Source organism: Euprymna scolopes, chromosome 44 (assembly GCF_053919585.1).
Source record: "Euprymna scolopes isolate OS-2025 chromosome 44, ASM5391958v1, whole genome shotgun sequence".
Taxonomy (NCBI): Eukaryota; Metazoa; Mollusca; class Cephalopoda; order Sepiida; family Sepiolidae; genus Euprymna; species Euprymna scolopes.
The window spans coordinates 34,520,135-34,546,882 of NC_136525.1; the positions used below are offsets into that span (position 1 = coordinate 34,520,135).

At 33.6% G+C, this 26,748-nt stretch overlaps 1 protein-coding gene across 1 annotated transcript in view; it reads right to left on the bottom strand.

Annotated features, from left to right (window-relative positions):
* LOC145268627 (regulator of G-protein signaling 1-like) overlaps nt 1-26,748 on the bottom strand; it is a 39,309-nt gene that overhangs the window by 9,957 nt on the left and 2,604 nt on the right. The window contains exon 3 of the mRNA XM_080124101.1: nt 23,531-23,692. Within this exon, the coding sequence (XP_079980227.1) occupies nt 23,531-23,692 (162 nt within the window). The remainder of the gene's footprint in view (nt 1-23,530; nt 23,693-26,748) is intronic.

Below are 26,748 nucleotides of genomic sequence, written 5' to 3' on the forward strand. Positions count from 1 at the left end.
ATTGACTTCCATTATTCAGTCCTTTGTTGCCGTTCACTGCGACACCTTTATTAATACCCTTTTTATGTTCCCTTTTTGTGCTGAAGAACTTCTTATACCTTTGGTCTGCTGATAAATTTATTTCCTCTTTTTGTGTTCAACTTTTTCCTCTGTTTTAAAATTCTTAAAAAATTTTGCGGGACACCTCGATAGTATCATACTGAGCTTAAATACTTAGTTTATCTTTGTCAAACTTTGATACGTTCAATGCCGAGGAGTGTAACTTAGGGTGTCGTCACTTTGGGGTCATGCCCGTTAAGTTTTGGCACAGCAACCATCTCCAAGGTATTAAACACGTTAAAAAACATTGGCATATCTTCTTTGATCAAGGGGTTGATATGTTGTCGACTATGTCTGCATAACGAGTTTTTTCTTGGAGTTCTAGGTGATATTAGTGGTATGGTTTTCTCCATAGAATTAATTTTTCTAGAGAATTATCTGGGCTTGGAGATTTGGTGCTGGAATTGAACGCTGTAAAAAATAAGCGAATAGTGTTCAATTCACGCATCAAACGTCCAAACCCAGATAATTCTGTAGAACAATTTATATAAAAGTAGAAATTTATTTTAATATTTAAAAAAACATTTTACTAACTCGAAACGTTGAGCTAGCGCGACCTGTTCGTTGACGACCGCGATCGGATTCCAACTTTTTACGACTGACTCGAGCAGAGTCTAAATTCCATGTGTTGGAGGACGAGTCCCAATTTCAACTCTTCATAAACGAGTCCCAATTTCAACTGGTTAGGACCGAGTCCAGATTTTAATTACTCGGCACCGAATCACAATTTAAACTGGTCGGAAACGAGTTCAGATTTCAATTGCTCAAGACCGACTCCCAATTTAAACTGGTCATGATCGAGTCGAGATTTCTACTGCTTGAGGCCGAGTCCCAATTTCAATTGGTCAGGGCCGAGTCAAGATTTCAGCTGCTAAGGGCTGAGTCCCAATTTTAACTGATCAAGACCGAATCCTGACTTCAATTGCTCGGGGCCAAATCCCAATTGTGACTGGTCGCGATCGAGTCCAGATTTCAACTGCTCAAGACCAATTCTCAATTTCAACTGGTCAGAACCGTGTTATGACTTCAATTTATCGAGGTCGAGTCCCAATTTTAACTTATCGCGAACGGGTGCACATTTCAACTGGTCAGGTTCGAGTCCCGATTTCAACTGGTCAGGAGTAAGTCCCAATTTAAACTACTCGGGACCAAATCTCGATTTCAACTGTTCGGGACCGAGTTTCGATTTCAACTGCTTATATATAAGTGTGTGTGTGTATGTGTGTGTGAGGGCAACTCTTAACCTATATATTGCAACGAATTTTTGATCTCCAGACATGAAACTTGGTATATAGGGTATTATGACAACTTTATAAACTTTTTAATCGATTTTCATGTGGAAAAAAAGGGCTGCTAGGAAGTCAAAATTGAAATTGGAGGTCATCAGATGTTTTGTCAACTGTTTCACGACTGCGCATGCGTGATTCGTTCAGGTTCCTTATGTTAAAAATAAGTAGGTTTGAAAACACTATTTTAAAATCATGGCAAGCTAACCTAATTGTTATCATACTTAACTCGCTGTCTTTAGGTTTTAGTTTGGATCTCAGCTCGAGTATTTATTTTTATTTGCAAGAAAAAAAAAACACAATACTCGCATGCACATGTCTCAGCTTCTTTCTGTTTTTTGTATTTTATTCTTTTAAGGAATTTAACGTTAATTTTAATACCGGGAAACGCAGGGTACATCTGCTAGCACACACACACACACACACACACACACACACACACACACACACACACACACACACACACACACATTTTTCCCCTGGACCACTATTCCTCCGACCTGGCAATAAAACCCCGGAAAATATTGAATTCATTCTGATAATGGACTGCCGAGGTTGTATGAAATTCCTTTTCCTATAACTCTTATTCACCATTCAAATAACATTTTCAATATATGTGCTGAAAAGCAAAAATACTTGTTTATTCATAGCTGAACATTTTGCTAATTGCATTTCATTTCCTCTGATGATATGAGCAAGTATTGAAAATCCATACATTAAGGAAATAAACATAACTTCTCTCTATATATTCCTTGTGTCAAGCAATAAATTCTTAATTCGAATATATGTGTTTATATTTTGACCTACAGAATTTAACTTTAACCATTAAACTTATATATATATATATATATATATATATATATATATATATATATATAAACTTTGTTTTCATATAACGAAAATGTGAGACGCTAAGCATTCGAGCGACACCGGAAACATTAAGTCGTTAAACGTTTAGTTTTGATTATATTGAACAGTTTATTTGATTCAAGAGGAATTCAGATAATGATGCATCGCAGGTGTGTACGCAGAAAAAAAAAACATCGATAAGAAGGCTCCGACACTGCGTATGACGCGAAATTATCTGGAAACAGGAATGACCACCAAGTGAAAACAGCCGATAAACACGATTATATTAGATACAGTTATATACAAGTCTACAAGATAAGTCGTTTCTTGCAAACAACAAACTGCTGATCACTCGCTTCATTGCGAGAGTCTACTACTGTTCCGGTAGCAATTGCACTTGCATGTATCAAATCTGTTTGTAGATTAGTACTAAACTCACAACTAGAAGGCCATGGCTGAATTCTTAGAAAATTACTCGCAGTCATTAGTAGAATGGATACCAAAAATAGATTGCTATATTCAAAGCTCATTTCCTTTAGGAATTACTAGCAGGGAGATCCAGCGTTGCCCAGCATTGAATGAGGATCACCGAATAGTGCACACTTCTAATACTTTTATTGTCATCGAAATCGATGAAATTGATATCCTGTTCTAGTCGGGGACCCGCCGCGTTGCAATGGAAGGAAGTTTTACATGCCTCTCTGCAGTAACTTATTCCACATTACATTGTAAAGAATCTAATGTTGAGTTTGTAAAATTATTCTGATATAATTGCTTGAATTCAAGTTTAAAATACAAAAGTACAGGTCACATGGTTTAGTTGTGCTTTAAACAGAAACATAAATTTCGAATGCGACTCTGTCTTATCAAAGAATCTACTGTTGATTATATACACCGATCCCTTCTGCTTGTGCGGTGCTAAAACTTTTCCAACGCACTTGTGGTGTTTGACTGTGTAAGGATGTTAAGTTTTATCAAAATCGGACTGTTCTTTCTTTAATCAGATTTTTCAATTGTCGATTTTCGATACTTATCGGAGGCATTCCGACATAAAACGTATCTAAGAACATCCCCGGGCACATAAATTACATTTGTTTAAAATTAACAAACATCATTCAAGCCGATTCGGAGTACATACGGAGCAAACTCACACATACACAAACCCCCACACACAGACACGGACGCACGCAAAGTATATCATAGACTCTATTCCAAGTGATAATCACGCTGATAATTGAAGATGGCAGACGAGCACAATTTACACACACACACACACACACACACACACACACACACACACACACACACACACACACACACACACACACACACATATATATATATTGAAGCACCTCTAATTGAACACGACAGAGTTATTCTTTTATCCGATTTTTTTGGAGATCTTTTCAATTCGCCGAGCGTTTTTTTTTGTTTTTTTTTTTTCAACTGGCATATTGTATATTATGGAGTCCAAAAGTTGTTGTTCGGTCATCTTCGTCTCAAGCGCTTTCTATCGGTTCAACCGATCATAGTTAGGAGCATTTTCTTTTTCTTTGAGGCTTGGTGTATTTATAGTTAGTTTTTTCATTGGTGATAAAGGTGGGTGCAGGGTGGGTATGGGCGAATTATTTTTATTTTTAATTTTGATTTTCTCATTTTATATCTTTTGTTTATTTAGTTTCTTGTTAGTTATTGAATACAGTTAATATATTTGTACCTGAATTAAATAAGATCCGGTTAATAAAGGAGCTGACGATGATCGGTTAAACCGACAGAAAGCGCTTGAGACGAATATGGCCAAACAACAACTTTTGGGCGCCATAATATATAATATGCCAGCTGAAAAAAAAGAACGCTCGGTGAATTGAAAAGAGATCCAGAAAAATTGGAAAAAAAAGCTGTCGTATTCAATCAGACGTGCTTGAATGATGACTTGCCGCCAAAATATACAAACATATACAAACACACACACACACACGCACACACACGCATATGTGTGTGTATATATATATATATATATATATATTACTACTTTATGTAATCACATAAATTAATATACGAAAATATAATTTTATGCGTAAATTTTCAGTATTTACTTCAACAGTGCTCAATACATAGATAGAGAGCTAGGTAGTAAGTTATAAAAATATATATGGCAATTAAGCTACAAAGAATATTCAGACTTATGGCCGACGAATTCTCAAAAGAATGAAACGCAGAATATTCTGTGTAGCTTAATTGCCATAAATATTTTTATAAGTTACTACTACCAGTACACACACACACACACACACACACACACACACACACACACACACACATATATATATATATATATATATATATATATATATATATATATATATATAGACTTGAGGGAATAATGCCAAGGTCCTATCTATTATTAGTTTGTTTAATAGAACATCTATAATTTAAATGAATGAGAAATATCATTTAATACAATGTGTAAGAAGATCAGTAATTGTGGAAGTAAAAATGCAGTTTCAACTTCAGATACAAAATCTCTATTATTCTATTATTATTAGATTATAGTTCGTTACATCGAACATCAAGAGAAATAAAATACTGACCTTCATCTTTGATTAAGAAGTTCAAAGATTTGCTCCAGGTTTTTGGGTTAGGCATGACTCGTTGAATTCTGTAAATTAAATAATAAAAATTATATTTCTAATTTAACAAATAATGCAATATTTTCAATAAATATTAAATGCTTATGTAAAACACACACACACACACACACACACACACACACACACACACACACACACACACACACATATATATATGTGTTGTAAGAGTTTCCTTCTCTTAGGGGTATAACCGCGCCCCCAGACACCAACCTGGTAATTTCTTTGTACCGGCGCAAATATATATATATATATATATATATATATATATATATATATATATATATATATATATAAGTATACATACACACATGATGCTAGTTGGCAGTTGACCCCGAAAAGGGGTTCATTCGCCCTTTGAAAGGTCTTGTTTTTAATCCTTCAGGGGGATAGCCGCCCTCCTCACCAAACAAGTTACATGGTACCAGTAGCATATGACATGACCTGCATCAAACATCTCTACAAAAATAAGGGAGTCAAGAATGTCTGTGACAACCATCGGGGGATATCTCTGCTTTCAATTGCAGGAAAGATTCTGGTTAGGCTCATTCTAAACCGAATCATAAATCGTCTCGTTGATAAGGTGTATCCAGAGTCCCAATGTGGGTTTCGGTCGGGTCGCGGCACCATTGACATGATATTTTCCTTACGTCAGGTGGCAGAAAAGGTCCGTGAGAAAAATCAGGAATTGTATATGGTGTTTGTTGACCTGACGAAGGCCTTCGACACTGTGAATCGCGATGCTCTTTGGCAAGTTTTAAGAAGGCTTGGTATTCCAGAAAAACGTGATCATTTCCTTTCACGAGGGGATGAAGGCCAGTGTTGTCTCAGATGGTATGATGTCTGATCCATTTGATGTTACGAATGGGACCAAACAGGGATGTGTAATGGCGCCAGTTCTCTTTGCGCTCTTCTTTCCACTAATGCTGAAACATGCATTTGATGATTTGGACACTGGTGTCAAGTTTCAATTTCGGTCATCCGGTGGCTTATTTAACCATCAACGGTTTAAGGCCAAGACTCTTCTTCGCACCGAAATTATTCGCGACTTGCTCTTCGCTGACGATGCCGCACTGGTAGCCACGTCCTTTGAGGAAGCCCAGGTTCTTCTTGATCGATTTTCAGCCGCGTGCAAGGCCTTTGGCCTGACAATTAGCATAAGGAAGACTGAGGTAGTGCATCAGCCACACCCTACCCCAAAACAAGTTGAAGGCGTAAAGCAAAATCCACCAGATTTCCTGCGCACAAGCTGAAAGTCGACGGTCATGATATCAATTATGTCAAGTCCTTTCCTTACCTTGGTAGCAAGGTGAACCAGGGCGGTTCTCTTGATGATGAAATTGTCAACAGGATTGCTAAGGCCACTTCTGCCTTTGGAAATCTTCGCCATCGCTTGTGGAACGAAAGGGGTATTCGACTAGACACAAAAATCCTTGTCTATCGTGCTGTTGTTCTTTCCATTCTTCTTTATGGATCTGAGTCATGGACTCCATACAGACATCACATTAACCAGCTGGACGTTTTCCACAAAAGCTGTCTACGCTCCATATGTGGTCTTAGCCTCGCGATAAGGTATCAAATGCCGAATTATTCACAAAATGCAAAATATCTGGCATTGAATTATTCCTTATTCAATCGCAATTGTGGTGGGCTGGTCATGTGTTGAGGATGCCCGATGACAGAATTCCAAAAATTGCGATGTACAGTCAATTTGAGGGTGGTAAAAGAATTGTCGGACGTCCTTGGCTTAGGTACAAGGACAAGTTGAAGAGTAACTTGTCTGCAGTGAACATACCATAAAGGAGTCTTGAAGATGAGGTGAATGACCGAAAAGGATGGAGATTAAGGTGTTTTGAAGGTCTCGAGAGGTTTCAACCTGAAAGCTTAAGGCCACTGAAAGGAAACAGAGTAAGAGCAAAAACGACTAGCAGCCGCACCAATATCTGCAGCGTTAAATCCACATTCATGTTCTATTTGTGGCCTTGTCTGCAAGTCCCTTGCTGGACTAAAAAGTCATCAGAGGCAAAAGCATAAATGAGTTTTAGAAATATGGGTTGTCCGAACCTCATACGTACAAATCGACGGGAGAGTCCATCATATATATATATATATATATATATATATATATATATATATATATATATATATATATATATATAACCACAAATACTTTCATTTGTTTCACGTAACCACAAATACTTTTATTTGTTTCACATAACCACAAATATTTTTATTTGTTTCACATGATCACAAATACTTTTATTTGTTTCAATTAAGCACCAATACTTTTATTTGTTTTACATAACCACAAATATTTTTATTTGTTTCAATTAAGCACCAATACTTTTATTTGTTTTACATAATCACAAATACTTTTATTTGTTTCACATAACAACAAAGACTTTTATTTGTTTTAAATAACCACAAATACTTTTATTTTTTTCACATAACCACAAATACTTTTATTTGTTTTACATAACCGCAAATACTTTTATTTGTTTTACATAACCACAAATACTTTTATTTGTTTCACATAACCACAAATACTTTTTTTTTACATAACCACAAATACTTTTATTTGCTTCACATAACCACAAATACTTTTATTTGTTTTACATAATCACAAATACTTTTATTTGTTTCACATAACCACAAATACTTTTATTTGTTTCACATAAGCACAAATACTTTTATTTGTTTTACATAATCACAAATACTTTCATTTGTTTCACATAATCACAAATACTTTTATTTATTTCAATTAAGCACCGATACTTTTATTTGTTTTACATAATCACAAATACTTTTATTTGTTTTACATAATCACAAATACTTTTATTTGTTTCACATAATCACAAATACTTTTTTTTCACATAACCAAAAATACTTTTATTTGGTTTACATAATCACAAATACTTTTTTTTCACATAACCAAAAATACTTTTATTTGTTTTACATAATCACAAATACTTTTTTGTTTTAAATAACCACAAATACTTTTATTTTTTTCACATAACCACAAATACTTTTATTTGTTTTACATAACCTCAAATACTTTTATTTGTTTTACATAACCACAAATACTTTTATTTGTTTCACATAACCACAAATACTTTTTTTTTACATAACCACAAATACTTTTATTTGCTTCACATAACCACAAATACTTTTATTTGTTTTACATAATCACAAATAATTTTATTTGTTTTACATAATCACAAATACTTTTATTTGTTTTACATAATCACAAATACTTTTATTTGTTTTACATAATCACAAATACTTTTATTTGTTTCACATAACCACAAATACTTTTATTTGTTTTACATAATCACAAATACTTTTATTTTTTTTTACATAATCACAAATACTTTTATTTGTTTTACATAATCACAAATACTTTTATTTGTTTCACATAATCACGAATACTTTTATTTGTTTTACATAATCACAAATACTTTTATTTGTTTCACATAATCACGAATACTTTTATTTGTTTTACATAATCACAAATACTTTTATTTGTTTTACATAATCACAAATACTTTTATTTTTTTTTACATAATCACAAATACTTTTATTTGTTTCACATAACCACAAATAATTTTATTTGTTTTACATAATCACAAATACTTTCATTTGTTTTACATAATCACAAATACTTTTATTTGTTTCACATAACAAAAAATACTTTTATTTGTTTTACATAATCACAAATAATTTTATTTGTTTTACATAATGACAAATACTTTTATTTGTTTCACATAACAACAAATACTTTTATTTGTTTTACATAATCACAAATACTCTTATTTGTTTTACATAATCACAAATACTTTTATTTGTTTCACATAATCACAAATAATTTTCTTTGTTTTACATAACCACAAATACTTTTATTTGTTTAAGATAACCACAAATACTTTTATTGGTTTCACATAATCACACATACTTTTATTTGTTTTACGTAATCACAAATACTTTTATTTGTTTTACATAATCACAAATACTTTTATTTGTTTTACATAACCATAAATACTTTTTTTCACATAACCACAAATACTTTTATTTTTTATTTTTTTTATATTTTTTATTTGTTTTACATAACCACAAAGGCTTTTATTGGTTTTACATAACCACAAATACTTTTATTTGTTTCACATAACCACAAATACTTTCATTTGTTTCACATAACAACCAATACTTTATATATTTTTCCATAACCACAAATACTTTCATTTGTTTTACATAATCACAAATACTTTTATTTGTTTCACATAATCACAAGTACTTTTATTTGCTTCACATAACCATAAATACTGTTTTGTTTTACGTAATCACACATACTTTTATTTGTTTTACATAACCACAAATAATTTTATTTGTTTCACATAACCACAAATACTTTTTTTGTTTTACATAATAACAAATACTTTTATTTTTTTTACATGAAAACAAATATTTTTTTTTACATAATCACAAATACTTTTATTTGTTTTACACAATCACAAATACTTTTATTTTTTTCACATAAAAACAAATACTTTTATTTTTTTCACATGAGAACAAATACTTTTTTTTACATAATCACAAATACTTTTATTTGTTTTACATAACCACAAATAATTTTATTTGTTTCACATAACCACAATTACTTTTTTTGTTTCACATAATCACACATACGGTTATATGTTTCACATAACCACGCATAATTTTATTTGTTTTACATAATCACAAATACTTTTATTTGTTTTACATAACCACAAATACTTTTATTTGTTTTACATAACCACAAATAATTTTATTTGCTTATGTAAAACAAATAAAATTATTTGTGGTTATGTAAAACAAATAAAATTATTTGTGGTTATGTAGAACAAATAAAACCACAAATACTTTTATTTGTTTCACATAACTACACATAATTTTATTTGTTTTACATAACCACAAATACTTTTATTTGTTTCACATATGAACAAATACTTTTATTTGTTTCACGTAACCACAAATACTTTTATTTGTTTCACATAACCACAAATACTTTTATTTGTTTTACATAATCACAAATACTTTTATTTGTTTTACATCACCTCAAATACTGTTCATGCTTCTCCTTTTGGGTTTCTGAAAAGAGATTTCTTCATAATTAGATTCCAAAAAGTCCGGTTATAAAATGTCTTAATTTTTTTCTCTTTATAGGTTTAGTGAAAATGTCGGCTATATTATTTTCAGACGTCACATAAGTTAGAGTAATAGATTTTTTTCCTTATTTCATCCCTTATAAAATGATATCTGATATCAATATGCTTCGACCTTTGATGAATCATAGAATTATTTGCTAATAAGATATTGCTCTGATTATCACAATGAATTACTATAGTTTTTTTTTACTTAGATCTGGTTTTAAAATAGATTTTAGAAGGGTGTTCAGAAAAATTGCCCCCCCTCTGCGGAATGAGTGAAAGCCACACAATCTGCTCCGCAAGTAGAAAGGGCAACAATTTGTTGCTTTTTAGTTTTCCAACAGATCATAGGTCCAGTCTTTGACAGTCTAAAACAATACACCGCTATACTCTTTCTATCCTTATGTTAGCCCAATCTGAATCCGAAAATCCTTCTAAATTTAGAGGATATGTAAACTTTTTAAATCGTAAAGATTGTTCCTTGGTTCCTATTAGGTAACGAAGGATTTGTTTTGCACGATTAAGTTCTTTAATTGTCGGTTTCGATAAGGTTTGAGATAGCTTTGTTACAGTGTAATATATGTCAGGCCTTGCTGCGATCATCAAGTAGATGAGGCTTCCTACCATTTCCCTGTATATTCGATTATCTATGGATTTTGCTTCGGTCCCTATATTTTTATTTATGTCCATTTCGACGGGAGTTAAACGCGGCTTACAATCTTGCATTCCGAACTTGAGCAGAATCAATTTATCGTGATTGGTTCATTGTTATAGTTTCATTTTCACAGGTAAATTTTATACCGAGGAACCATGACAGTCGTCCAAGATCGGGCATTTTATTTAATTCATTTTTAACATCTTTTAAAGTGTTGTCACAGTTTGAGACGAGTAATATATCGTCAACCCAAAAAACCAAAATCAACAATTTATTACCTACATTTTTGGTATACATGCACGCGTCTACGAGACATTGTTTGAATTCCTGTTCTATTAAATAATTATGGAGTGTTAAATTCCAATTGTGTGCACTTTGTTTTAGTCCATATAACGATTTATTTAATTTCCATACCCAATTTTTATTTTTCATTTTAAATCCCTCTGGAGGGTAAATGTAGATTTCACAGTCAATCGGAGCATTTAAATAAGCATTTTTTACATCCATTTGATGTATTTTTAAATTGTATTGAGCGGCAAGTTGTAATAAAATTCTGATTGTCGTTAAATTTGCCGTTGGTGAAAATGTTGCAAAATATTCCACTCCAGAAATTTGTGAGAAACCTTTTGCCACAAATCTTGCTTTAAAAGTTTCACTGCCAGAAGCTGTGATTTTTTTGAAAAAAACCCAACGTGAAGAAATTATATTTTTATCTGTTGGTTTTGCCACTATTTCGTATGTGTTATTTTCAGATAAATCTTTCAATTCTGATACGATAGCTTGTTTCCATTCTTGGTGATTTTCTGAATTAATCGCCTCATTATAACTTTCCAGTGCGCTGTTCAACGAATAACATTAATCCACGGCGTAATCTTGTATCTTTTCAATTTGTAAGAAGTCTGGCCTTTTTCGCTCCCTTATTGGGTATCGACGTGTCTGGTTAATATTTTCGCCAGAAGTTCTACTGTAATTGTCGTCGTTATTAATATTTTCATTGTGATCGATTAAGATGCTAGGTAATATTTCACGTTTTTCATCCACTGGATCGACATTTTTTGTATGTATCATTGGATTTTACACATCTAACCCTTTTTATGGCATTTTGAGTTGGGAACTTGATTAAGTATGCCGGGCTATTTTTATCGTAACCTACGAAAGTACCTTTTTCGCTTTTAGTATTTAGTTTACTGATGCAAAACAATCAGAACCAAATATATGCATTCTGTTCATTTTAGGTTTTACACCGCAAAACGCTTCATACGGCGTTTTTCCTAGCCTCTTATTGAACGATCTATTTCTGATATATGCTGCTGCCATTAAAGCGTATGTCCATAAATTATGCGCTAATTTCGATCCGATAAGTAGGCATCTTGACATCTCAAAAAGGGTTCGCCATGCCCTTTCAGCTGTGCCATTTTGGAAGGGGGAATACGGCGCTGATTTCTCGTGTTTAATGCGGTGGTTAATTAATAGAAGTTCAAAGTTCTTTACTAGTAAATTCAGTCCCATTGTCTGAGCGAATACATTTTACTGAACCATACGGGGCAACATCAGCTAAATATTTCTTAGTGACGAGGATAGTGTCGGATTTTTTTAGAAAATAAACTATAATTAAACCGGAAAAATCATCAATAAAGTTCAAAATGTACCTTAGATTATTTCTCCCCATCGGGCTGATAGGACCTGCTAAGTCACAATGCACAAGCGAGAGAATTATCGTAGCTTCTTTGTCTGGCGTTCGGCTTATCTCTTTTGTCATTTTTCCCTGTACACACACATCACAATTTGGGAGATCGGCTGAAGGTATTATTATCATGCCTTCGACTACATTTGGCGATTTTTAAATATCAGCTGTATTGCAGTATCCTAGAATTTTATGCCAGGTTTCTAAGTCGTGACAGGCAGTTTTTGAGGGACCCACACTTTTTAAATAATATAGTCGGACATTTTCTTTAATGTCAAATACAGTTCCATTGGGGGACATCAATTTTGATGTATTTTGGCCAAATTGTATATTCGCGCCTTGTTTGATTGCAGCCTGCATGGAAAATATGTCTTGCTTAAATGTAAGTATGAACAGAGCATTTGTTAGAATACAGTTACAGATTTCGCCTTTATTATTTTTTAGGGATATTTTAGCATCGCCTCTTTTCAAGGCTATATCATTTATTTGACTACCGTCGGCAATTTCGACAAAATGACTTTGAGGATTAAAGTTTGAATCAAAATTAATAAAATCAGATTCCTTGGTGATAACGTGCGCAGTAGTACCACAGTCTACAAGGAGATTTTTACCGTTTGTGGTATTGTCAAAGTTACATGTGAATAGAAATATATGTTCTTCCTCAAAGTTCTCAACGTTTTTTACGGAGTCTATTTTAAAGCGTTTATATCGACATTGGAACCTTTTGTGGTTGGGTCGTCCAAAATTATAGCAGATAATTTTATTCTTTTTCTTGGGAAAATTACTTTTGGGGAATACGTTGCGGTGAGATGCGTAATTTGATGTTGTCTGCTTTCGAGAGGCATTTTTGAACTTCATAATATTGCTGGAGTTATTATTGTCCACGAGCATACGATTAGTTTCTTCGTAACTGCGCAAGGCCACTTTAAATTCGCTGAAATTTATGGGTTTGTCTTTCTGAGTTATAACAGTTGTAAATGGTTTAAAATCGGCTGGAAGTCCTTTGAGGGTCATTGATATCAACAAGCTATCGCTTATTATTTCACCTGAGAGCTTTAAGGCATTGGCGGTTGTTTTTTGCCCTTATAACGTAGTCGGTAATCGTTTCATCCTCGAAAACAGAGTGGCGTAGTGGAATTGTACTAGCCCCATAACCTGTTAAGTTTTGAGACATTGTGTTGAACAAAGATGGTGGCGTAGTTCAGATCAGTAACCAATATGGCGACCAAGAATCAAATGCGGTCCGTGGCATAGTTAACGGCGAACTGATTGAATCCAAAATTCGACAATTTTTATAATACTTTTGAAACGTTTTCATTGGTTGTTTAGCACAGCCGTTGGTTATAAAAATGATTGGCGAATCCATTCGTCTCATACCTCCATTAGGAGTCAAAAACATTTTACACACACACACACACACACACACACACACACACACACACACACACACACACACACACACACACACACACACATACACACACACACACATATAGGTTTTTTTTTTAATTTAAATTTCATTCAGAAAAATAAAAAATTTTTCAAAATGGAAATTTATTATTTGGACAAAGAATACAATTCAGAGTTTTTTCCTTAACCCATGGATTTTCGATGTAGGCTCATCTGCTCATAAGAGCAAATATTTTGAACAATTATATTTTTATGAATGAAATTTAAATAAAAAACTGGACTGGATACCCCAAGATTCATTAATCAGTGATCCTATTCGCCTCGGGATTCTGATATATATATATATGAAGTGATATACAAATTACCATTAGCGTATGAAGCGATGCTCTTTGTGTAAACAAATTGAGCTTAGGTACTTTGGACAATGTCAAAACATTGTTAATTCACTGCCCGCATAATAGCAGCCGCATAGTGCAACGGTTAGAAGCTCTGACTGTCGTTTGTGCGATCGGGTTTCGATTCTGACTTGCGGTAGTTGCTTGTCTAGCTACAATGATGAGCTGTGAAACAGCGAAACTACTGTATGTGGATGACTATCTATCTATCTATCTATCTATCTATCTATCTATCTATATATATATATATATATATATATATAGCCAGTAGAGTTTATTTTCCTAGAAGTACTTCCAATGAAACAACATGTGTCTACCAAAGAGTGCTCAATGAGTGAACAGAGCAGGTATATTAAATTTATTTATACAAACATTAATGACTGTGCAAACATTTATACAAACATTAATGACATGTGCATACATGTTTCTGTAATCACCCGCGTTGAGGGATTACGTCTTCAAGCCAAGAATTATCGTCCAGAACTGACATTTCAAACAAAAACATTTTCTTATTTCGTTTACAAAGTTAGAATGTAACATAGGTGGGGGTTATGAGCGGGGAGAGGACAAGTGAGGTCTTTGAAGATAATAAACATCTTTTTTATTTCCCTTTTTTATTATATTCCCTTTTTAAGTTTATCTATCCCATCTTTTGCTTTTTATGTCATAAGGTACTTGAGAATTTAGTGTTTTTGTCTTGCGGTCCGTAAATTAAAACCATCCTTATGGCCATTGAGTACTGAAGGATAACGCTAACCCTATCTTTATACACCCATAGTCTGACCATCCACCATCCATTATTAAACATATACCGTTATTTATTGAAAGTAGAATAAGTAACAACTCATCTGATGAAATAACTTTCAATGATTGCAAAGCTATTTATAATACAGCACTTAAAAATAGTGGATATAAGACATAGATATAAAATATAAAGTAACTAATGATAGCACAAATAGGTCTAGAAATCGTAATAGGAAGGTAATTTGGTTCACCCCCCCTTTAATATTATGTTGAAAACAAAACTTGGTACAAAATTTTTACAACTTATTAACAAGCATTTCCCACCAAATAATATATTACATAAAATATTCAATAAAAATACATTAAAATTAAGTTATTGCTGTGGTGATAACTTGGAAAGAATTATAAAAAAACATAATGGAAGAATCTTACAGAAACTTGCATAGCCATCAATGTTTGTATAAATAAATTTTATATATATATATATATATATATATATATATGTAGAGAGAGAGAGAGAGAGAGAGAGAGAGAGAGAGAGAGAGAGAGATTAATAGATGGAGGATAGAGAGTAATAGGAGCAACATTCGCAAGATAACAAAAAAAATCTTTTAAACCTTTCAAATTCGAAAGTGCAGAAATATAAATATAGAAGTATATATTTTTAGAACAACAACCTTATCCAGATTAAAAAGGCTCAGTGATAGAGCTTAATATACACAAGGATGTAATCTATGCATGTATCCTAACTGAATAACATAAGGAACATCCCCTAAAACCCATACTTATATTGGCTCAACCTCCACGCTAATTAAACTGCGCATTTCAAACCATACCCATTCACTTAACGAAGATAATTTTGATAGCAATAAGGGTACAATACTTTCTACATTAATAAAAGTCTTAGGGATAAAAACAAAAGCTTCTCCACTAAGTGGTCAATACTCAACGAATCTAAATCCTACACTTCTTGCGCTAAGTCTTGCCAACTTTGTATATCTGAATTTGTTTAGTATTATCACCTTATCTCAACGTATTAACATCATTAATTTTAAAAACGTATTAATTTCAAACTGCAAACATAGGAAAAATACAAGTATAGCCACTTCGAAATTACATAACTATTTCCACCCCGTTCACTTCACCTTCGAGTCATTAGCTGATAATTCTTATATCACCCTGACCTGTAATTTCCCTTTTATCTATGATCCTTTTTTCTTTGTTATTTATCTACTTTAGGCTTCTCTTCTTTCCCTTCCCCTTACCCAATCCTTTCATTCTCTAACCCTTCTTCTTTGCCCCGTTCAATTTTATTAGTAGTATATACACAACAGCGTGATAGTAAAACACACCTCCCTGCTTTGACTTTCGCTCTTTTCCGATTTACATTGACCATGGAAGGTTATTTTGCCAACTGTCCCGCTTCAAATCTAATTCTCTACTTTTTAACTATTTTTCCATTTGAACCCTATATTAAAAAAAAGACTTCATATGCCTCTTTGCACAAGAACTATTATATCCAGGGATTGAATTTTACTCCCGCATTTCACTACAAGATTTTTCTACTTTTGATTCCTTCTCTAACCCCGGATATTTTAAAAGAGATTCTAAAGAATATCTTACGGAACTCTTATTGGATTTACTAATCGCCCCATCTATTGTGAACTTTTGGATATCACTAGATATTTACAATCATACACATTTTATCTATGAACATATACTTCTATTTCGATTTTCTTTCTCGAATGTTTAAAAAAATTGAGTTAACCAGCAAAAATAGATACTAATCTATATTTACCTTTTGCGAACTTTTTCCTCTCTCTCTCTCTCTCTCTCTCTCATATATATATATATATATATATATATATATATATATATATATATATATAAGGTTGAGAAGAAAGTTCTTGCGGAATTTTTAATTTTGATTTCAAATGATGTATTTTCAAATAAGTTTTCGTTATAACTTTACTTTATATATTATTTTAAAGAACAGTTTTCGCTATATCTGATCGTTTACATTACAATCGTTTTAAAACAAGTATGTCTTCTTTTCAGAATGTTAATACAAGATAGAAAAATGTAAATTCTTATTTCAATTCAAGCTAGGCCGAAAAGCTGCTGAAACAGCTCACGATATAAACGACAACGATAAATTCGAAGCCTATTCATGCACAACTGTTCGAGAACTTGCTTCTGAATGAGGCGTAACATATACGACGATTTATAACCACTTGAGAGAGATTGGGAGATGAAAAATCTTGATAAATAGGTGCTTCACGAATTGCCCGAAAAACCAGAAGAAATCCCGTTATGAAGTGTAATCTTTCCTTATTTTACGCAACAAGAACGGCCCGTTTATCGACCGAGTTGTGATTTGCAATGAAAAGTAGATTATTTACAACTGGCGACGCTCAGCTCAGTATTTAGATGCCAACGAAGCTCCACAACAGTTTCTGAAGCCAGAGTAGCACCAAAAAAGGTCATGTTGATTGTTTGGTGGTCTGCGACCGGTCTCATCCATTACTGTTTCTTGAATTCAGGCGAAGATGCCAACGAAGCCCCACAACAGTTTCTGAAGCCAGAGTAGCACCAAAAAAGGTCATGTTGATTGTTTGGTGGTCTGCGACCGGTCTCATCCATTACTGTTTCTTGAATTCAGGCGAAGATGCCAACGAAGCCCCACAACAGTTTCTGAAGCCAGAGTAGCACCAAAAAAGGTCATGTTGATTGTTTGGTGGTCTGCGACCGGTCTCATCCATTACTGTTTCTTGAATTCAGGCGAAGATGCCAACGAAGCCCCACAACAGTTTCTGAAGCCAGAGTAGCACCAAAAAAGGTCATGTTGATTGTTTGGTGGTCTGCGACCGGTCTCATCCATTACTGTTTCTTGAATTCAGGCGAAACCATTACGGCAGCAAAGTACTGTTAACAAATGGATGAAATACATCAAAACTTCGACAACAACACCCAGAGAAAAAGACGAATTCTCCTCTACGACAATGCATAATTGCAAGTTGCTAAACTGAGTCTGCAGAAGTTTAATGAATTGGTCTACGAAACTCTGCTTCATCCGCCATCTGACTACCACTTTTTCAAGTATCTCGACAACTTTCTGCGTGGGAGTGCTTAAAAAAACAAAACTATTTCAAAAATACTGTATGCGACGTCATCTCCACCAGAATGCAAGATTTTTACGTTATTGGCATAAATACACTTGTTTTGTGTCGGAAAACGTGTGGTGATTCTGATGGTGCTTATTTTGATCGATAAATTTTTGTTTGAGCCGAGATATGTTCATGTGAATTTAAAAGTCAAAAACCGCAAAAACTTTCTTGTCAACCTGATATAATAGATATATATTTGGAAATCTTCAAGTATGAAAATTTTTACAAAATTGATTGAGTTTGGATTAAATGACTCGAAAAGCCTTTATCTTTACTATTATATAAAATAACTTTGTGTGTGTGTGTGTGTGTATGTGTGTATGTGTTGTGTATGTGTGTATGTGTGTGTGTTCGTTCCTTACGACCTGAAAAACGGACGGGCCAAATTTTATGAAATTTCGTACGAAAGTATTTTACGTGCGTGACAGTGTTCTTAAATAGTTTTGTACTGGAGTGTCTTCGATAAGTACCAATAAACGATGATCGAAATAATTCGATGAAAGAAGGAAAAAGCGATTTTGATCAAAGTTAACACTTTACACAACCTAACATCCCAAGTGCATTTGAGAAGTTTTATTACCGCACAAGCCGAAAGGCCCGACATATAAAATCAACAGTAGGTTCTTTGATATGACAGGAGCGTGTTCGAAATTGATATTTTTGTTTAAGCACAATTGAAGCATGGTATTTGACTTTTGCATTTTAAACTTAAACTCAAACCATTACCACCGCACAAGCAAGGCAAGCCATATAAGATCTACAGTGAGTTCTTTTATATGACAGGGACGCGTTCGAAATGAATGTTTCTGTTTAGAGCACAATTGAAATATGATACTTGATTTTTAATTTTAAACTTTAATTCAAGCTATTATACATAAAAATAATTTTATAAGATCAACAGTAGGTTCTCTACAGTGCAATGTAGATTATAATGTATTGCAAACTAAGTCATTGCGAAAGGTATGTAAAGATTGCACCCAATCTACAGCGACGAGTCCTTAACCAGAGTAGGCAATCAATCGATTTGATTGAAAAATGGGCAATTTCACCGATTTCGATGACAATAAAAATATTGGAGTGTGAAATCGTTGATCATCATTCAATCCGAACCAAGGTCAAGTTCCCTTGCTAGTATCAAATATATATGTTATTTTCTCTGCATTAGCTCCTAAACGGAAGTAATGTTTTCGAACAAGTTTTATGATTTGTTCGTGTGCACTTGACCAAGAGTCACGAAACTTAATAAAAACATCGGTCATTGTCTATCGTAGAACGGATTTCAGATTGGAATATCGAAGTCAAAGATCAAAGGTCACGGAAAAGATGAAAGTTATACCATTGACAAGTTAGGTTTACATTATTGTAGAGACTTGCTACTTGGTCCAAATCATAGCTAATGAAGTCCGCCATCTTATATGATTTTGACATTGAAAAATGAAATCAAGGTCGTTTACTTCCTGCATTTGTTCAAATTAGTTTTCATGCGATTAAATTACTGTATGACACAGTTTTGATCTGTCAGTTTATTAATTAATTAAAAATTTATTTATTATAAATTAAAAAAAATATTTAAAAGGTTTTATACTGAATTTCATTTCTCTATGAAAATCGATTATCATGAAAATCAATGCGAACTATATAAAGTAATTGTTTTTTTTTATATTAGCGCATAAGTTCACACGAATGCGCACGCGCGCACACACATACATATATATCTATATCTATATATCTATAAAAGTGAACGTGTCTGTATGTGTGTGTGTACATTTCCCTATGCAATAACTCTGTCAATTTTTAGTTTTCCGACTCGAAATTTGATATACATGGTACTGAGATTTGAGAAAATCTTTGTGATCGATTTTCGGCCAGAAATTTGGCTGTTAACGTTTACAGGTATTTCAAAATCAATAAATATTATTTTATCAGTATTAACAGCAATTGAAGATTTTGCTTTAAACAAAATCAAATAAATAAAGGCAATCAAAGGAATCATTTCGGCGTCGGAAAATAGGCACCAATTTTTCCGATTCCGATACCAATTCCGATACCTCAAAATGTTTCAGTTTTTCTGATTCGCGATTCCAATTCCAAGTAATCGTCCCAACACTAATAAAAGCTTAAAAAAATTTCCTCAAATTACTGTTTTTTTCTTTCTAACGATGAACTATCATAAATAGTTTTAGAAAGCAAATAGCAAGTCAGACAAACCCGCCAGCTGAAATGAATTAAAAGTAAAAAGTCAACGGTAGGTGTTTTTCCTGGTAGGTCACTGGTAAAGCTGTCTGAAGATACTGACTTCTTGATCTAAAATGCACGAAAACATAAGTTATTATTTTTTATTCTTTTTCCCTTTGCTAGACTACTATTATGAAACAAAAACAAAGAATAAATAATAATTTCTTTTCTATACAAACAATCAAACCAAACTTCAAAAACCATGAATAAATATTTGAAGATATAAAACACTTTAAACATAAAAATTTATAACAAAATGACTGAATTTGATATTAAATAATCTAAAAAACCAAAACAGTCAAACATTAAGTCATCAAAAATGATAATAAGTATTTATTATAATAGCATTATAGACAAGAGCAAGTCATATATTGATATGCACAGATTTATTTGTCGATGAAATAAGGAGAAACTATAATTGTTGGGAGGGCTATATGCTTTTAATAAGGAAAATCTAAAACTGCAGTGGGTTATAAGCTCTTTATACCAAGGTATTCCGAAGCCTAATTCTTCTCATCAGATGAGGAGGCTAGGTTGCAAACATTTCAATGCGACAGTTAGCTAAGCGGATAATTGGCAGGATATTAAGGTATCTGGTATATAAGGAAGTTAGAGACGAAGAATGTGCGGGGTATCTGGAGATGTTAAATTAATGTAAGTGAATTTTTAGCTAACTGAGGACTTGAGAGAAATTTTACATTTTTTATGCTAATATGAGTGCAAACACTGGTGAAGCATATTTCGTCCCCGTCATTTTTGACGGATTAGTTTTAGTAAATTAATGAATAAATCTGTGAAAACACTAGTAACATGACGCATTGATTGAATAATCAAACATTATTAGAAAAGCGCAATTGAATTCACCCTTATTGAGTTTAACCAACTTCCTTCGAAGAAGCAAGTGTCAAGGGATTATTAAATTCACAAGCGACTCCCAGTTGCAAGTACACCGCAGTCAGAGCAGCTGATATTACGTTTTTGCAGTCCTTTCAAAGAGGTGTCAAGGTCGTCCTACATAGAGCGGCTGGTATTCCCAAATTTGTAACCTATCTTGTACTGACCAGGCTCAGCGTTGCTTAACTTCGGTGATTTAACGAGAACCGGTTTGTTAACGTGATTATACCGTACATAACTTCTTTTCGGATGCTGCGATAACCGAATACTTAAGAGTTGGACACTAAAACGAACTAAAAAGGGTTGATATGCCATAAAATGAAAGAAGTGAAACAACATTTTTTACTTACTGTTTTTGTTTTCTTCTTAATGATGAAAGGCTGCACTTCTTTTAAGATGTTGTTATATGGAAAGCCTTGTTAACAATGAGACGACCGAATATGTTGGAGATTTAAAGTAAAAAAATGTTTCGTACAACAATAACCTACTCTGTTGTTGCTTTTATAGTTAATCCTATTCAAACAGATTATTACACACGAAGGTTAAACAATTATTTTTTTACCACAGCAAAGGAGGTAATGTTTACGATCAAGGTCGTTTATTTGTTTGTATAGAGACTAGCGTCTACATTGCTTGACCAATGGTCTCCAAAATGTAACTCCAACATAGACACGTCGATCGAGGATACCAGAATTTGCGTGCAAACCATAACCTTAACTTAAACGCATAATCTAGCTGACGGTGGCCGAAAATGTCCGGATAGATGTTTAAATCCTAAATTCAGCTTCAGCTAAAATAACAGAGGCATCTGTCAAGACCCTTAATGGTTTCTTAAAGAGTCACATGGTCATAATTTGTAGACCAAAATCTTGAAAAAATTCTTTGATTTCTTCTTTTATAGACAAGTTCTTTAAAGCAGCAGTATAATAGTTTGCATGTTTGAACTAGTCGAATGCATATTTGTGGAAGGTATATTTTTCCGAAATATCACACCGTACAGAAACTCCATCTGACCATACAGACGCAAATACGAACACAATGAAAGAAATACATAAGAATTGTATTGATAAAAGACGACACTGCATATTCAATCATTATATATCTTAATTTGCTTGGGTTTGTGTTGACCCCTTATACCTCTGCATTCTATTGCATTCTAATAACTACCTTTGTACAGACAATATAAATATTTTAGTTGCATTAAAACAACACGCATTTTCATTTTGTCCATTTAAAAACTAACAACATACAGACGTATTTATCTAAGACTTATCTGTTATTTCCCTGTCTTATCTTCGCCAAGGAAGTTATGTTTTCGATCGAATTTGTTGGTTGGTTTTTCACTATGTTGGCCAAACTTCAAGCCCAACACTGAATTATTTCATTGGAATTCATTATTGAGATGAGTATTATTTATTTATTGCGGACTATTATCCCCATCTTTCTTTGAATGCAGTTAGAAGATTCGGAGTTCCTATCCCGTCGCGGTTACCACCTGACGAAGGTCAGAGGAATCATCATCATCATCATCATCATCATCATCATCATCATCATCATCATCATCATCATCATCATCATCATCATCATCATCATCAGGGTTGGTCAGAGGAATAGTTGGCCGCAACGTCGTGAAACAACATCTAAGAAAGATGAGGATAATAGTCCGCAATAAATAAATTAATTTACTGACTGTGTTTGTTTAGTTGTGTGTCAATTCAAAAAAATATATACATTCATGAAACTTACCTTACAATGAGTGTTTTTTTTCTTTAAGTTTTGTAAATAATTGTCCAATAATTATTCATTGTATTTTCTTCGTAACAACAAATAATATAGTTTTCATTTTTTACTTAATTTTTTATTGAATTATCATCATAATCACATAACGCCAGCATTTGCGCGGGGGAAAAAAACTTTTGTTCGGCAACTTTCGGCATAATATATAAAATTCCGGCGAAAACATGTTATCATTTTGCATAAATATAAAAACAAAAACAAAACAAAAATAAAACAAAAACAACAAAAAACAAAACAGATATGGCTGAAATCGATAGATGAAAGGAGAAGCGTACAAAAAGATATAAAACTTTTAACATAGAAAAATGTTCGAGTCAATAACGAGTCATAAATAAGTCCAGAGAGAAATATTCACAGAAAGTTCAAAGGTTGCAATCCAAACATTTGAAGTTCATATTCCAAACATAAAATCCAAAAATAAAGGAACAAGATTGGTAAATCAGCCCATTCTGTGTATAAACTGAAAACGAGCGCAAAACGATTACGTTAGTAAGTTTAGATAGGCATCGGACGTCAGGAAACGCTGGTAAGGGTCCCTTTCAATGACTTCAAATATTTCTCGCTGTGCAGCATCAAATATATAGCGGGTTGGCCCTGCCTTTATATCAAGGGCGACCTTTGATCGGGTTGGACCTTTTAAGTTTACCTACAAAATCAAAGGAGAAGCGGTAAATGTTGTATCTTTACAGAGAAATACAATAGGATTGTTTGATGAGTGGAAAGAACACCAAACACATTAGTATAAAGAGATAAGGGTTGGGTTTATTACAATAGAAATTTAAATAATGGAGAGATAAGCACTATATGTGAAGTTCACGTCTTAAAGGCACCTAGTTTTTATTTTTATTTTTTAAGGAATTATATTTCTGTGATGTTTGCTCGAAACCGCCGGGAACGAATCCTTAGCGAGTAATAAAAATTCCTGTGTAGAACTTTAATATTTTTTTTTAGGTACTAATGATTTCCGAAACATAGTATCCTATTTACAATCCATCTATTGATAAGTGACGTAAATAAATGACCTAAATAAATAAACAACGTAAATAAAGAACAACAGGGAATGACTCTGAATTCTTTGGACGGCTGTTCTTATCTTCATTGTTATTTTCACAACGTTTTGATCGACGTAAACTCCGACCGTCTTAAGGTGTATATTGTCGAACTTTGGAATCTTTCTGTCGAACTCGGGAATCTGCACGGAATTTTGAACAGAATCATTCATTGAATCTACGGGGGTAAAATTCTCTCTTTCCATCATCCCCGACTGAGTAGAAATCCTTAGTAATTCGCAATTGGATTTTTCGAGTATCACCTGCATTAAAGATTGAACCTTTATCCGCCATAAGAGGTAACTTAGGATTGAATTTTACCAAATACTTTATCCACTACTCCACAAGTCGTTGTAGCAACACTACAAGAGACGAACGATATACATAGATTAAAAGAATAAAAAAAACTAAAATAATAGTAATGGCAGCAGGGCAAGAAATAAAGTTAAATAATGATTTAAATAAATAAACGACATAAATAAAGAAACGAAACAAGTAGCAGTAGTAACAGAATGAATAAGGACGAAGTACATAACATAAATAAAAAAGAGTATACGCTAAAGATTTGGCAGACAAAGTAAAAACCACTAAACACAGCGACCACATGTACACACTCACGTACACATAATTTTATATATACGTACGCTCTCACTGACAAAACAGAAGCAAGATAATATGAGAGCCATTCAATGGTAATTTTAGGTATAAGGACTTCTAATACAGATAGAAGCTTACTTTTTCTTATATTTCAACATAGTCTCTCAGTAATGTTAAATACTTTTCCCATATGTGTACGAGCTTCCGTATTCTTTATGTAAAAAAAAATCTTTGGACTGATATCTCAGCCAGTTGCTCACAACATTTTGACTTGATAATCACTTTCAAAGTTCGTGCCTCCCATGAACACTTTCAATGGACAAACAGGTGAAAGTCCGAAAAAGCAAAGTCTCTGTTGTTAGAGGGAAGAGGGAGCAGTTCCCAGTCCAGCTCGTTTACGGGGTGCACCGTTTGGGCTGCTTTGTGAAGCCTTGCGTTGTCATGAATCAACATGACTCCTGATTGATAACCGCTGCGTTTGTTCTTTGTGTCTTTCTTGACCTGCCTCAGCAGTTCACAATATTTACTATTGTTCACAGTGCTTATTTTCCCAAGAAATGAAATCGTGGTTGGGTTTTGCATATTCCAAAAAACCGTGAAAATCACCTTCGTGAACTGTCGGGACTTGAACTTCTTTACTGGAAAGTTCCATGCTTCCACTCCATGGACTGCCGTTTGGACTCAGGCTCACAATGATAAACTTATGTCTCGTTACATAAACTCATCACCATTCTTCTCATAGCGGAAGGGACACTGCTGTAACAACTCGACCCTCCTCCGTTTGTGATCTGCTGTAAACATCTTTGGCACCCACCGGCAATAGCCAAGGTCATCATGGACAATTTTGTGTGCTGTCCCAACATATAACCTCAAAATCCTTGCAATGGCATCCACTGTTATTCTTCCGTCAGACTGAACGGAGTCGTTTTTTGATTCGATCACCTCAGAAGACCCCACGTTTCAATGTCTCTCATGCTTGTCTTCATTCTCAATACCGCTCCGTCCTTCTTTTAACAATTTAGCCCACCTGTAGATATTTTTCGACTGAAATATGGGACATCATGCACAGTTGATATTCTCCTATGACTTTCAACTGGTTTACACTCTTCGGCATCCAAAACCTTCCTAACTGACCGCTGTCCAATTCTTGAGCATGCTTCTTGTTCGGCCATCTTTGTTAATCGCCAAAACTATAAAGTTTTTCTTGTGTCTATAAAAGAAAGTAAATCCATATGAAAAAGAAGTAAAAAAAAATAAATAAAAAGTAAACTAAAATCTGTATTAGAAGTCCTTATACAAAAACATCACCTTATTTATTGAATGACCCTCGTATATATACATTTCTACAATACCTATACCATTTATACACGCGAAAACTTATCCGGGATAAGCCGAGAGAACTCAAATTCTCCTTAGGGACTAAACAACTCGAAGTAATAGCCATAATAACAGAAGATTCATTATTGTAATATCAAAACAGAAGGATAGTAAGTTAACGTAAATAAATAAATGACGTAAATAAAAAAAGGAAAATACCATACGTAATAGTACTCGCAGTAGTAGTAGTAGTAGTAGGAGTATTGTAATAGAAATCGAATAAGCGGATAATGGGAAAGAATAAAAGAAAGTCTATACGTAATAGGAGTCGAAGTAACAGTATTATAATAAAAGGCAAGAGATATAGATATAAATAAATGAATGACTTGAATGAAGAAGAAAATGAAAATATTATATATGACAATAATCGTAATAGAAGATGAGTAAAAGGAATACGTGTAGCAGAAACAAATGGAACTTTTTTCTGTCACGAATCAATTCCTCTCCCCTGTGCTATTTGGCCACATATTGACCAATCAGGGATGCGGCGCATTGATCCTTTCTGCCCCCTAAGGAATTCAGCCAGCATCCGGTTTGAAGAATAAGAGCTCTTCCTTACTGGGAGAAACACCAAACGGAACGAAACCCTTTTCTTCGCTCTCTCTACCTCGGTGTTATTTCAACCGGTATTGACGATTCCACTGGAATAACTACCGTGATAGCACCAGGTAGCCGGAGT